At 40.4% G+C, this 12,835-nt stretch overlaps 1 protein-coding gene across 3 annotated transcripts in view; it reads right to left on the reverse strand.

Moving 5' to 3' along the window:
- Scel (sciellin) overlaps nt 1–11,210 on the reverse strand; it is a 101,901-nt gene extending 90,691 nt beyond the window's left edge. Inside the window, exons 1-2 of one of the 3 annotated variants that reach the window (XM_076930600.1) lie at nt 10,875–11,210; nt 8,522–8,646 (exon numbers count right to left, since the gene is read on the reverse strand). In XM_076930600.1, the coding sequence (XP_076786715.1) occupies nt 8,522–8,568 (47 nt within the window). In that variant the 5' untranslated portion in view covers nt 8,569–8,646; nt 10,875–11,210. The remainder of the gene's footprint in view (nt 1–8,521; nt 8,647–10,874) is intronic. The other 2 variants (XM_034498925.2, XM_034498923.2) reach the window with 2 other exon arrangements.
- Nucleotides 11,211–12,835: the final 1,625 nt, after the last annotated feature.

Genomic DNA, 12,835 nt, shown 5'->3' on the forward strand with positions numbered 1-12,835 from the left:
TCATGAACAGCCCTCATCTTGGACATGCAGCTTCCAGAATCGCCAGACAACACATTTCTGCTGTCTAGCTCCCCATGTCTCTGTGTGGTGTTTGTTATGGCATCCCTAAAAAAACGTGTTACTCCATCTCTATAAAATATGACCAGTAGTCAGGCTCTTAGAAAAAAAATTAACTGGAGGTTTTTAGGAGATAGGGGGAAGGAAGATGCTGCTAATGGGAATGAGGCTTCTTTGGGGTGAAAATGTTCTGGAGTTGCATAGTAATGGTGGATTACAAATTTGTGAATTAAAAAACATTTAATTTTATACTTTAAACTAGATGTTTAAACTAAATGTTATGACATATGAATCAGCTTTCAACTAAAAAAAAATCAAACATCATCTGCAGATGAGGGTCATATGAGTGCTCGAGGGACAGCATTATTTTGTCCCCATGATTATGACATAATAAAATGGCCATTTTATTACATCAGGTCCATCAGCACTTCATCCACACACTCATATTATACACACTTTATTGAGAACCAACCTTGCTTAAATATTTCAGGCTCCTGACCTGACCCCAATTTCTATTTTTGGTTTGGAAACAGAGTCACCCTCTTTTACAAGAAAGCATGAATGGGAATCAAGAGGAAAAACTGTCAATCTCATTCAAGATTATGTTTCATGTGAAGTGGGAAGGTGACACAGAAGACTGTGTGACAATAAGAGAATGCAATATTCTACCATGTTGCATAAACATGTAGCTATTGTTTCTCAGTTGGTATGCTATATAACACCATATCATATATACTATTATAGTGCTCATTGGATAAATAGAATATTTAGCACATACATAGTAAATATACATTATACATTAAGTATATAGAATATTTAGCACATACATAGTTAATACATTATGTATATAGTTCATTTACAAAACAATTAAATAGTGTAAATAGCTATTCTGAAGCATTGAACTTAAAATTCATTGTAGAGAAAACACACTTGTGCACATTTAAAACACCTACGGATCCCAGACTTCCAGCCATTTTGATGTCAATGCTTCCTTCCCTGTTGTTGTGTCCCATCTTTAGCTTCTTGTTGGCTCCCCAGAACTTTCTGGTTTTCTCAGAGTATCACACTGCACTTGGCTGCCATTGTCTTTCCATCTTTATGACTACTTGCTAGTTTGAAGTAAAGCCTGCTTATTCAGGGGAAACATTAAGGCTGAGTGGTGACTCTGAGGGGAGGTGATGAACTGTGAGGTACCCACGGGCTGAGTCCCAGCTGTGGCAGTCATTAGCCACATGGAGCAAGCCATTACTCTGCAAAGTGGGGTTATAGCAGGCTTAAAGAGTTATTGTGAAAACTAAGATAACATTCTATAAATTATAAATTACTATAAATCACCTAAGCTATTGTTACCATCTAAATGTTCCTCTTTCCTTGCAGAGCCTACAAAGGCAATAGATGCCTGGGTTGAGAAGAATATTGATTGGGAGATGGGTGAGAGACCAAGGAGAATTGAAAACATAGTACCTACCTGGGTTTGGAGCAAGAGAGCTAGCGGCACAGCACGGAAAATGAAAAAATACAGAAACCAAGTAAGTATCCAGATAGAGCAAGGTTTCCCTTAACTACTTACTCCTGGACATATCCAGAGGCTCTAGTGTGGGGCCTTTGGGTATTTACATGATATTTAAGACCAGTCATTAATGGAAATGAAGAGACTAAGGCCTGGAAACTGGACCAGAAGCCTATTTCCTTTAATGAGGCTTTCTGATGAATGCTTAGCTTCCAGTGTCACACCTTCCAGGAGGGTGTCCTGTCCTGTGGGAGTTAGTCCTAGATGTAACATGAAGAGGCAAGTCCTCGTTTTGTTTGTTGGTTTTTTGTTTTGAATGGAACACTCTGTAAAAAACCAACAATAGGACAGTTTGGGAGTCCCTCAAAATCGTACCCACCCCAGTATAGTGTCTAGACCCTGGTTTGCAAACCTTTAGAACAGTGGTTCTCAACCTGCGGGTGGTGACCCCTCTGAGGGTCAAATGACCCTTTCACATAGGTTGCCTAAGATTGTCTGAAAACACATATATTTACATTAAAATTCATAGCAACATTACAGTTATGAGTATCAATGAAAATAATTTTATGGTTGGGGGTCACCATGTCATGAGGAACTGTATTAAAGGGTCACAGTATTCGGAAGGTTGAGAAGCACTGCTCTAGAGGAACAAAGTATGCACAAGTAGGAAGGAGAGAAGCACTGAGTTACTGTAGAAAGTATGCTTATAAAAGTGCCTATACTCAGTGTGTAAACATTCTTATTAGTTGAATGCAAATGATGATATGTCCTTCATGTCTTTTTGTCAGCTGGTAAGTTACCCAATATGTCATTGGTCTCATAAGTGGGACCACATAACTTTTTAAATGCATTTTCATGACCAAACAGGCCAATGATCATCACTCTTATTTTCATATTTAGAATGTCCCAGCATTCAGGCCTGGTGGAACAGATCTATGATTGTAGCTACCGGGGACCCTGTTTGGATGACAGAGGATGTTCAAGACCAGCCTGTAAACATAAGTGAAACCTGGCTTCACATCATAAGAAGCCCTGGGCATCCTGCTGAGGGCTAAAGTGCTCACACAGAATGAAAGAGAAAGGAGAGCATGCTTAAGATACCACAACTTTTTATTTTTATCTAAAATTTTACTCATGCTGGGCAATGGTGGCCCAAACCTTTAATCCCAGCATTTAGGAGATAGAGGCAGGCAGATCTCTGTTAGTTCAAGACCAGACTGATCTACAGAGAGAATTCCAGGGCAGCCAGGACTACACAAAGAAATCCTGTCTCAAAAAAAAAGAAAGAAAGAAAGAAAGAAAGAAAGAAAGAAAGAAAGAAAGAGAGAGAGAGAGAGAGAGAGAGAAAGAGAGGAAGAAAGAAAGAAAGAAAAAATACCATTTAATACAATTAAAATGATTCTAATTTTAACTGTCTGCTTTATCTTAAATTTTAGGAATTATCAAAGGAACCCTGTACATAGTGAGAAAGAATGACAAGGAAAAGCCCAGACACAACTAATCAGGGTGTTTTTAGACTCATGACACAGAATGGTGGCCTCTCTAGTCCCCATTCTTCACCTCCTCCTTACTTACAGGGAGAACTACGTGTTTTAGCCTCTGTTGAAGCCACAGGTGAGCACAGTTCAGCTACCGAGGTTGAAGAAAACGTTTGTTAGTCTTTTTGCTTCCAGCCGCTCTGCTCTGAATTACGATTCCGTGCAGAAGGTAGGAGTGGCCATCCCGTACTCGACCAAGTCATAAGCTGCCGCAATTATCCCGAATTATCTGTCTTTAAATTTTCCCTTTTTGAAGAATAGTGAAGCTCCTGTCATTAAAAGCTAAGCTGCATTTTGAGTTTATTATGCCTAATTCTCTTCATTCCATGTTTCTAAGCTTTTATGGAACAAATAGATTTAATATCTGTCCAGGGGTCAACAGAACAGTAATGTTTTTTTTTTTTTTATTAGTAAACAGCACATATGATGAAAGGTCTGTGACCAAGACTTTTAGCAACAGGGGCCACTTGTTGGGTCGCTACCATGTGCCAATTCTTGTGCTCAAACATATGATCTTATTTAATTTTTTCAGTGGGTGCTATTATCTCTAATTACAGGAGCCCAAGATGTCACCTGCACAGATCAGAGCAAGCGGTAGAAACAGGAGCTGTAATTAAGTGTGTATGACTATAACGTAGTAAATGGTTTTATATACAACTCCAAATGTTACATGATATAGCCAATATAAGGCTTGCAGAGAATCACTCAGTGGGAGTGTGGTTATGGGTAGCAACAGTCTTGAAGGGCAGCGGCAACAGCATCTCCTGACAGCTCATCATGGAACTTTTCAGTTCCCACCACACTGAAGCCAAGTGTGCTGACACTAGTCCTGATAGCATTGCTTCCCTGGGGCTATCTTGCTGCCAGACAGCTGAGCAATGCTTCCGGTTCACTTCCAAAACCCATGTTATCCGTTGACACAATCTAGATAATAAAGGAAGATGTATTGTTTGCAATTCGGTAATAATAGTTCACTGAGAATCCTGTTTCTCCTCTGAACTAAAAATAACTGATATTACAGATTTTTTTTTTATTATTATTGGATTTAAGTGATGCTAAAATAATGGTCCCCTGATTGATGGTTCCAGGTGGGCGGGGTCTGCTCTATGGACTCCTCTCTGTCTCACGTGACTTTCCTCAGCCAATCATCCTCTCCCTTGCCTTCTTTCATCGCCCATTTGGTGGTCCAGAGCCGCTTCTTGAGGCTTCTAAAGTATCTGTGAGGCAAGCCCCTCCCTCATCCAGTTCTGCTTTGTCAGACATTTTTCTGCAGTAGAACTCTTTTATTCCACCCAGAACGGAAAGCAACATCTTTTAAATATACAGATACTTCTTATGCAGTTATTAGAAAGGGATCAACAGCATACATCTTTGTATGTAGAATGTATGTATGTATGTATGTATGTATATATGTATGTATCTTTGTATGTATGTATGTATGTATGTATGAAGATCCTTGTTATAAAAAAACATATACATTTTTAGGATTGAGCTGTCAATCACAAACTTCTTAAACTGAATGCTAAAAATTAAATGTAGTGAAAGCTTATTTTTATGAAATTCTTTAATGCAGTTACTGTTCTAGGGACTGGAATTACCTAGATCTTAAATCTGTCCAACATCCAAGCAAATGAGGTCACTTTAGCAGCCTCAGTTCAGCCAACTGGGCTTGCTCTTAAGCTCCGTCTTCCAGTCTCACTGCAGTAAAGTTTATAGCTTTTAAGGAGAAAGATGAGATGCTTCAAAAAAGCTGCTGCCTGTCTATGTGGAACAGCAGCATACCTCAGCAACTCTCTGTTTTCATTTTTGTGAGACAAGGTCTTACCATGTAGCCCAGGCTAGACTCTAAGAGCTGCTGTAGTTTCCTAGGACTTGGAATTATAACAGAGGAACCATATTTTAAATGTAGAATTTTATAAAAAATGATGGTCCAATTGTCTCTGTTGTGTTAGGAACTATAAAGATCACCACTTGGTTTTGATTTTGGTTTTGGTTTCAAAGTCTTTGCAAGAACTTTGTGGTATTTCTCATTATACCTGTAGTTTATAACTGAGGAGACAAAATCCCAGAGGGATCCATGGTCTTTCAGCCAACTAGTGTTCTAAATTAGGAATTCTCATATTCAATCTAGTGTTCTTGCCACAGTACTAGGACTGAGCTGTACCTATAACCAACTATAGTTTAGATGACCCTATATTCAATTTTCAACATTCAAGTTTAAATATCCCTTAACTTTCAAAGGACTAGATGTGTAAGTTAAAATTCTAATCAGGAAGCTAAAATTCTCAAAGGCCTTGACATAAACAGAACTAAACAGAGTAAAAGAAAATATAAATAACTGTCAACCACCAGCCAATCTTTTGTTCCTTCTTTGAGGTTCAACACCAGAAGGTGGTCCTTTGCACTCACTGTCTGCAAGCTTTGCCAAAAGACATCTGTCCTTAGGTTTCAGACAGAACTACTTAACTACTTAACTACTACTTAACTACTCTTAAGCTCAGAATCAAGAAATCAATCAAATGTCTTAGTTCTTGGATGCATAAGACACCATACACATCCCCTGCTTCTGAAATGTTTATTCTTTTGTCCCTCCCTTTGCTTTGATTGTTTGTGTTGCTATTGTTTGTCTGGGAACTGAACCCCATGCTCATGCATGGTAGTGAGCACTTCAGCTCTGAGCTACATTCCCAGTATTTTCTGTTTCTAAGAGTGACATTTCTTGGGGGTAGCTTTCATGTCTAACAGTTAACTGTTTGCTATCCCTAACTCCTTCAGTTTTGGGAATTTCCTAGACCACCTCCCACTTCATCTACAATTTTGTTTTTCTTCTTTGAGTCTTCTCTAAAATGACAAACATTTAAAAATCTTACCCAAGGAGGAGTTGCCTTTTGGCTGAGGTAACAACACCTTTAGCTCTTTCTGCTAGCTTTCTCTTAAGAAGGATTGTGAGAACAAAACATGTAGACTAGATGGGGGAGGGGCCCAGAAAGGGAAAGATGGGAAAGCAAAACAGAAAAGAAAAAACAAAGAGCTGAAGGTAGATTAACAAAACACAGGATAAAGGAAGAAAATGGAAAAAGCAAGGGGAAAAAAAAAGGCCTGTGTCATCGGGTAACAAGTGTATCTTTTATGCACATCATCTCATTTAAGACTCACACAACATTTTTGGGTCATTAGTTTACAGTGTTCTCACTCTGTAGCTATATGAAATGCCTTGAACCAATGGAGCCATGGCATGGAATGTGGTCTTTTAAATGAAAATATTCCCCATAGGCTCATGTTGTTGAATATGTGGTCCCCAGTTGTGGGGCTGTTTGGAAAAGTTTAGATCCTTCGGTGTTTCTGGAGGAAGTACACCCTTGGGATGGGCATGGAGATTAAAAGGCCTCATCTATTGCCAGTTTGCTGTCTTTCATTTCATGCTTATCTTTGAAGATGTGAGCACTTAAGATCCTACCCCTTTGGTGTGCCTCTGCCATGCCTCTGGATCCCTTTCAACGTGAACTCTATCTTCTCTAAGCTGCCTTGGTCATGGTGTTCTATCACAGCAACACAAAGTAGCTAATGCAATTGCTGTGATTAAAACACCATCGGAGTCATTTTACAGAAAAGTAGGACAGGAGCTTGGAAGAGAGGCCAGTTTGTCCTGGGTTGGACTCTCAAGATGGACGGTTTGCCTGGGGTCACAAAGCTGCTGAATGACATTGTAAAGGTTCAAGCTCAGGCCAACCTGATACCAACGTTCCCGTCTTAGGAACACAGCAAGCGAGGGGGTAGAGGGGTGGGCAGTGAGTGGAAAGTTACTGGACTAAAGGAAATGGAGAAAGGAAAGAGTCCCTTTGTGCTGGATCCAGCTGTGCTGGATCATCCAGCTGCATGAGCCAGGGCAGATTTTCATAGCTCCTTTGACCAAAAAGTCATGAGATCATCAGAGAGCGGCAATCGGATAGGCTAACTACTTCAGAATCTTTTCTCAATTGATGAACTTTTAAGACATTTAAGGAAATGGCTGACTTTTCGGAAAGCAATGCAAATACTTGACTAGAACAAATAGCAGGGAGAGATAAAGCAAATGTTTCAAGAAAAATGATATAAACAGAAGTGGCCTGAGGAATACACCTTGATTTATAAGGGAGTCCTGGGTATTTTGTTCCTCTGAAATCACTGTGACAGATGGAGACCCTAAACAGGGAGAAGACAAAGGCTGAAAAGCTATTTTTAAAAGAAGAATAAGAGAAATAATCTCAGACCTGTAAATAATCAATAACCAATTATCAGAGACCTGTAAAAAGATCTTCTAGCGGATACATAAAACAAAACATCAAAAAGTTATTATTACCCCCAAGCCATGAAATATTAGGGAAGTGGACAACAAACGGATAATTCTAAGTATCTTATATATATTTCCATTTGACCAGCTCCACGGATTGATTTGTAAATGAGTTTATTACAGTAAACATCTCTGTTGAGTCTTTGTAGTGAAGGAAATCTAAACTTCTCAGGCTGGTCCAGGCTTACATAGCCTCTTAAGATAGTTAGAAATGGCCATTTACTTTTCTATTTAAGAGTCTAAGCTTAGCAATGGTAATCTTGCTTACTGATAATGAGAAGAATCCAAAAGTTAGCACAATGAAATCTTTTGCTACACAGCTCTCTGACTGTATCAGTTTTCTACATCTTTATAAACCCCTAACATCAAATTGACTCTCTGATCATTCTTGGTTTTAATACATGAAGCTTTCCTGATTCTTGCTGGGGAGCGGGGGAAGGGTCACTTTTTACCTTTACGATCGTTCGTTCGCTTCATCTACAGAGACACTGACTTAATACTCAGCACCTAGTATTCAATCACAGAAAATCATCATAGTTCTCTCACGGACCAGTTCTAGTTCATCGATTCAAGGTCAAGCGTATCGGGGAGACCCTTTGAACTTTCTGCATACAGCATCCCTAATGATGAATAGGAAAAGAGCAGACGCCAGAGGGTCGTTTCTGCAGATCTTTTAACTGAAATTAGTTTTTCATGCAGAGACATGCTCTGCTTGCCATGTAATCCTTACATGCCTTTGGAAGCCTGTTACAGTCTCCTGGGACAAGTAGTTCATTGTCTTCTAAGGGAACGCACACAGAAAGGAGGTTTATTAACTTCATTTTAGAGCCAAGAACCTTGGGTTTATCGACAATTTAGGATATGTTATTTAGACTTCTAGAGTTTGTGAGTATTTCAATTACAGTGAGTAGTTGGGACTACAGGTTTTCTTGTCTGGATGTAAGTCCATTGGCATTTAGCATTCGGCTATAAAAATTCCCTCTTTTAATTAATGATCACAATAGGAGATCCATATCTTCAAAGAATTTGGCAACTGACATAAAACACAAGCAAAATAAACGAAGCTGTCATCTGCAAAGCATGTACCTGAGGAAGAGCCTCGCCCGGATAAGAAAATCATAGATGTACAGCATGTGAAACAGGAAACACTGGGCAGCTACAGGTAGCTGTATAGAAACCAATTCATAACAACCTTTATGTTTTCAACATTCCTGAAATGAGAAAACAGAAAAGGATCCACAAACAGCTGAGAAGGAGGATAATGGCAGAAAGGAAGCTGTGTGGAAACAAAGATTCCTCTTTGACTGCTGGGCTAAGGACTTTATCTCCTTGCTCTTCAGGAATGCTTGGAGTTCATGCATCCACCACACCAGATGCTACGTGAAATCATGTCTCCTAGAGGTGACTGTCTGGTGGACTATACGCAGTTCATTCCACGCCATGAACTCAGTCATTTAAAGCACACTTCTGTTTGGTTTACAGAGTTCCTAAGAATGGAACTCTCTCAAAAACAGCTGTCAGAATTCTGACCATCGGGGAAGGCAGCTTGGTAAACAACCCAGGGAATGGCAGTTGAAGGAAGGTGATCCTGACTGTGGGGACCCAACTACAGCCTCACTTATGTGTACCACACAAGTTCATACCAAGGGGCCAGTGGCCCCTACTATTTAACCCTACAAATACAGACAATAAAAAGACCAAGTACAAAAGCCACAAATGAAAAATGTCTTTCTATACCAAATGCACACCACATACATTCTATATATCACTGTCCTATATCACTGACAAAGACGCTCTTGCTTACATGTCACTCATCTTCACATAAAGATAGAGCTTCGTTCATTCTATCACTGCTTGTTACGTGAAAGAACTCTGAAAACTCATTGAGAAAATCTAATAAGACAAATGACGGAGATCTGACTTCAAGCTCTGGCTCGGCCACTCCGGGCCTGGAAGGTTGCCTAGTCCTTATTCCTTGTCTTCTTCATCTAGAAAATTCAAAGGGTAGAGCCAAGAGGCCTGCTTTGAAAACCAAGGAAAACAGCCAAATGTGGTAGCACATATTCGTAATCTCAGTGCCCCTGCAGAAAGATGGGAAGAGACTGGACAATCACCTACAAGCTCAGGGGCCAGCAATACTGGAAGACACCACACAGCAGAAACAAAAGACAGATGCTACCTTAATACAACGGAAAGCTCTGGGAAGTTTTCCCATACTCATATACCACATATACTCACATCCCTTTCAGTTGAAAAGTTATTCCAGTGAGTTGCTAAGACTTACAATGTGCCTAAATTTCTATAAAATTCCGACCTGTTTCCGTGTAGTCTCTGGTCTCTGTATATCTTGACATTTAAAATCACCCAAGTGTCTTTGTAAACTCTGAACTCCTTAGTTTTTTTTTCCCCCAACAATACTAGAGCATAGCCCATATCAGAAAGGCTCTATCTGTATCATCAGCTACTGAAGTGAAAGCCAGTTTTTAATTTCATGAAGAATAAAACCGTACCCCACAAAGGCTGTCCTTGGGCTTTCTGTTGACTATTCCTGTCAGCGAACAAAGTAATCAAGCTCTTCAGTAAATCTTTGGGAAGTGAGCACTCCCACATCTCAGTACTCTGAGATTTCGGGTAGCTTAGTCAGTCATAGGAAACAAGGAAACCCCCAGGTCTTCTGTAGAGCCAGGTCTGCAAGAGGAAAGAGTTGCTAACAGACTGTGTTCCATTCCTGCTACGAGAGAGAGAGAGAGAGAGAGAGAGAGAGAGAGAGAGAGAGAGAGAGAGATCAGAAGACAAGCCAGCTGACTCTTCAGGAGTAAGATGGGCAGAAATAGCCTCTGCCTACCTTTGAATTAGCTCTGATGAGCTAATTCAAAACATAGCAAACTCAGTCACATGCACACAAACCTCTGTGAAGAATCACACATCTCCACGTCACCCCCTCTTTACTCCATCCCATGAATCTCTTATGTAAGCAAAGGGGATTTTCTTATTTGAAGATAATAGGGTTGAATGGGTTTGTAGTTTTTGTCACAGTTAAGGAAAAAAAATATGATGCTATTTGTAAAACCAATAAAGTTTAGTATTTCACTAGAAGCGTCACTTATGAAAAACAGAAAGCTCTCTTTTTACTAAAACAAACAAACAAACAAACAAAAACAGTTTTATGGTCACTGGAGAAAACAGACCCATGAGTGCTGATTCCTTGATTTATAAGTTTTATTTTCTATATGAGAAGTAGGATTCCAGGATGCCAGCTCCCGTGGAAAATGCAAAAGACTCTCTGTATTTGTGATGCTGTGATGTGTACAACAGCCAGGTTAAACAAGTCAAAGAAAATACAGACAGTCCTGAGCTGAATCATTTGGAGGGAAAACAGAAAAGTTTGCACAAACCACAAAGCAGCAGTATTTTTCTCTGTAAACAGAATTCAACTCACCTTTGTTGCGCAGAAACCGGGGACTCTTGGCTAACTGACCCGCAGTGATTCCCCAAGTGGATCGCTGAAACAAATGGGCACCTGGAGCTCCCTGGTGCACTTCCCACCTCTGCTCGACTGTTAATGAACAGCTTAGAGGCTTCTCTCTCAACACTGAGTCATGCAGGGAGGAGATAGGCCGTGTGAAAGAGGGTGTCACCCTGTACAAATACCAACTCAACAAAAAACAGTCTCATTCACGGGACTGCTGTCTCCGTAGGGAAGTTCTTCAAATAACTCGTGGCCTTGCTTTGCCCCAAAATGCTCTTTCTCTCTCGTTCAACTGATCTCCACAACACACAATACTGGCAAGCTGGCAGCCTAGCCAACCACTTGTAAATAAGCTTTTTAAAAAGCAAAACAAATCTCTCCTTCCCTCCCTCCTTCCCTCCCTCCTTCGCTCTACTACTTGGGGTATGAAGTCAGAGATGAATGTACCGGGAGTGCACTGCTCAACTGGGAAAGGAACATTTCCGTGAACTCTGGGACCAGAAGGAGACAGAATCCATTATATAAATTCCACATTTTGAAAACTTATACAGACATCAGAGAACTATCACACCCAAATATAAGAATCTTCATCCTTAAATTATTTCACAATGTGTAAAAAAAAAAAAAAAAAAAAAAGGCAGGACCGCTCCATGCTGCCAAGCCTGATGATCCACGGGACCCGTGGAGGGAGCAAACTGATTCCTGCAGACTGTTCTGTGACCACATGCAGACCCTAACGTACATATCCAAACACATACACGCAAATAATTCAATAGAATTTTAATTAATGTTCACTGTGGTAAGAATGGTTGAAACTTCTCTTGCTGCTGCTGATGTCATAGATTCCTGCATCAGAGCCGCTTCTGCTTCGAAGACGAAAGAACGAACACAGAAGAGCATCCTGGGTGGGAGCTCCTCTCACAGACTCTGAAGTGAACCTTTCACAACAGCAAGAAGGATTTAAGGAAGCTTAGCACTCGGGAGCTTTGCTAAATGGAACTGGATCATCTGTTTCCTGGGTCATCCCAATTCATCAACACACCAACAACTGACCTCCTTAAGACTGCTCCCAAAGACAGTGTCAGGCTTGGCTGTGCCCAGCAAGAATAATAAGAAGTAGATCCAGGTGAGAAGGCCAGACAACAGCAGGACAGATTGAAGCTCAGAGATCACTTCTTGGGTGCTCCTTAATTCTGGGCTGAGGGGTTTTGAAAATCTACAGCAAAGATTGTTTTCACAGTGAAACATAGTTCTGACTCATGATGTATAGAATATATTTATACGTGATTTGATGTGTGTGGGTCTGTGTGTGTTTGCACATATACATACAGGTGTACATGCATCTGTGTACACATCTGATATGCTAGAAGTTAACCTCAGGTGTCTTTCTCAGTGTTCTCTTCCTTACTTTGTGAGACAGCTTTCTTGCATCAGATCTCATTCTGGTTAACCCAGAGCCCCAAAGACCCATGTGACAATGCCTCCACTGCCACAGGGCTGAGGCACAGGGTACACCCCAACTGCACTCACCTTTATGTGGGTTCTGGGGACTTGAACTCAGGTCTTTGTACTTGTACTGCAAATACTCTATTTACTGAGCCATCTCCACAGCCCCTGAGATATCTTTAAAATAAAATTGAAATTTTTGTCATAGTATTAGCGTAAGTTTAGATATTATTAATATCCATGAAAAAAATTGAAAAGAAGATGTGACCCATCTTATACAAGATCAAGCCAATAAAAACCCATGCACAGATGGGGTAGAGGACTCCAGGCCTCACCCAGTACTGAAGAGTCATTGGTATCAGAGAGTTCCTGGGGAGGGAGAACCATTGTTTATTAATAATAAGGAAGCTGGTAGGTATTTCATGCCCCAGAAGATGGTTCCACACCCATACACATACAAGCAGCACCAACTGGAACTTAATATA

This window comes from Arvicanthis niloticus, chromosome 3 (genome assembly GCF_011762505.2).
Source record: "Arvicanthis niloticus isolate mArvNil1 chromosome 3, mArvNil1.pat.X, whole genome shotgun sequence".
Classification (NCBI taxonomy): domain Eukaryota; kingdom Metazoa; phylum Chordata; class Mammalia; order Rodentia; family Muridae; genus Arvicanthis; species Arvicanthis niloticus.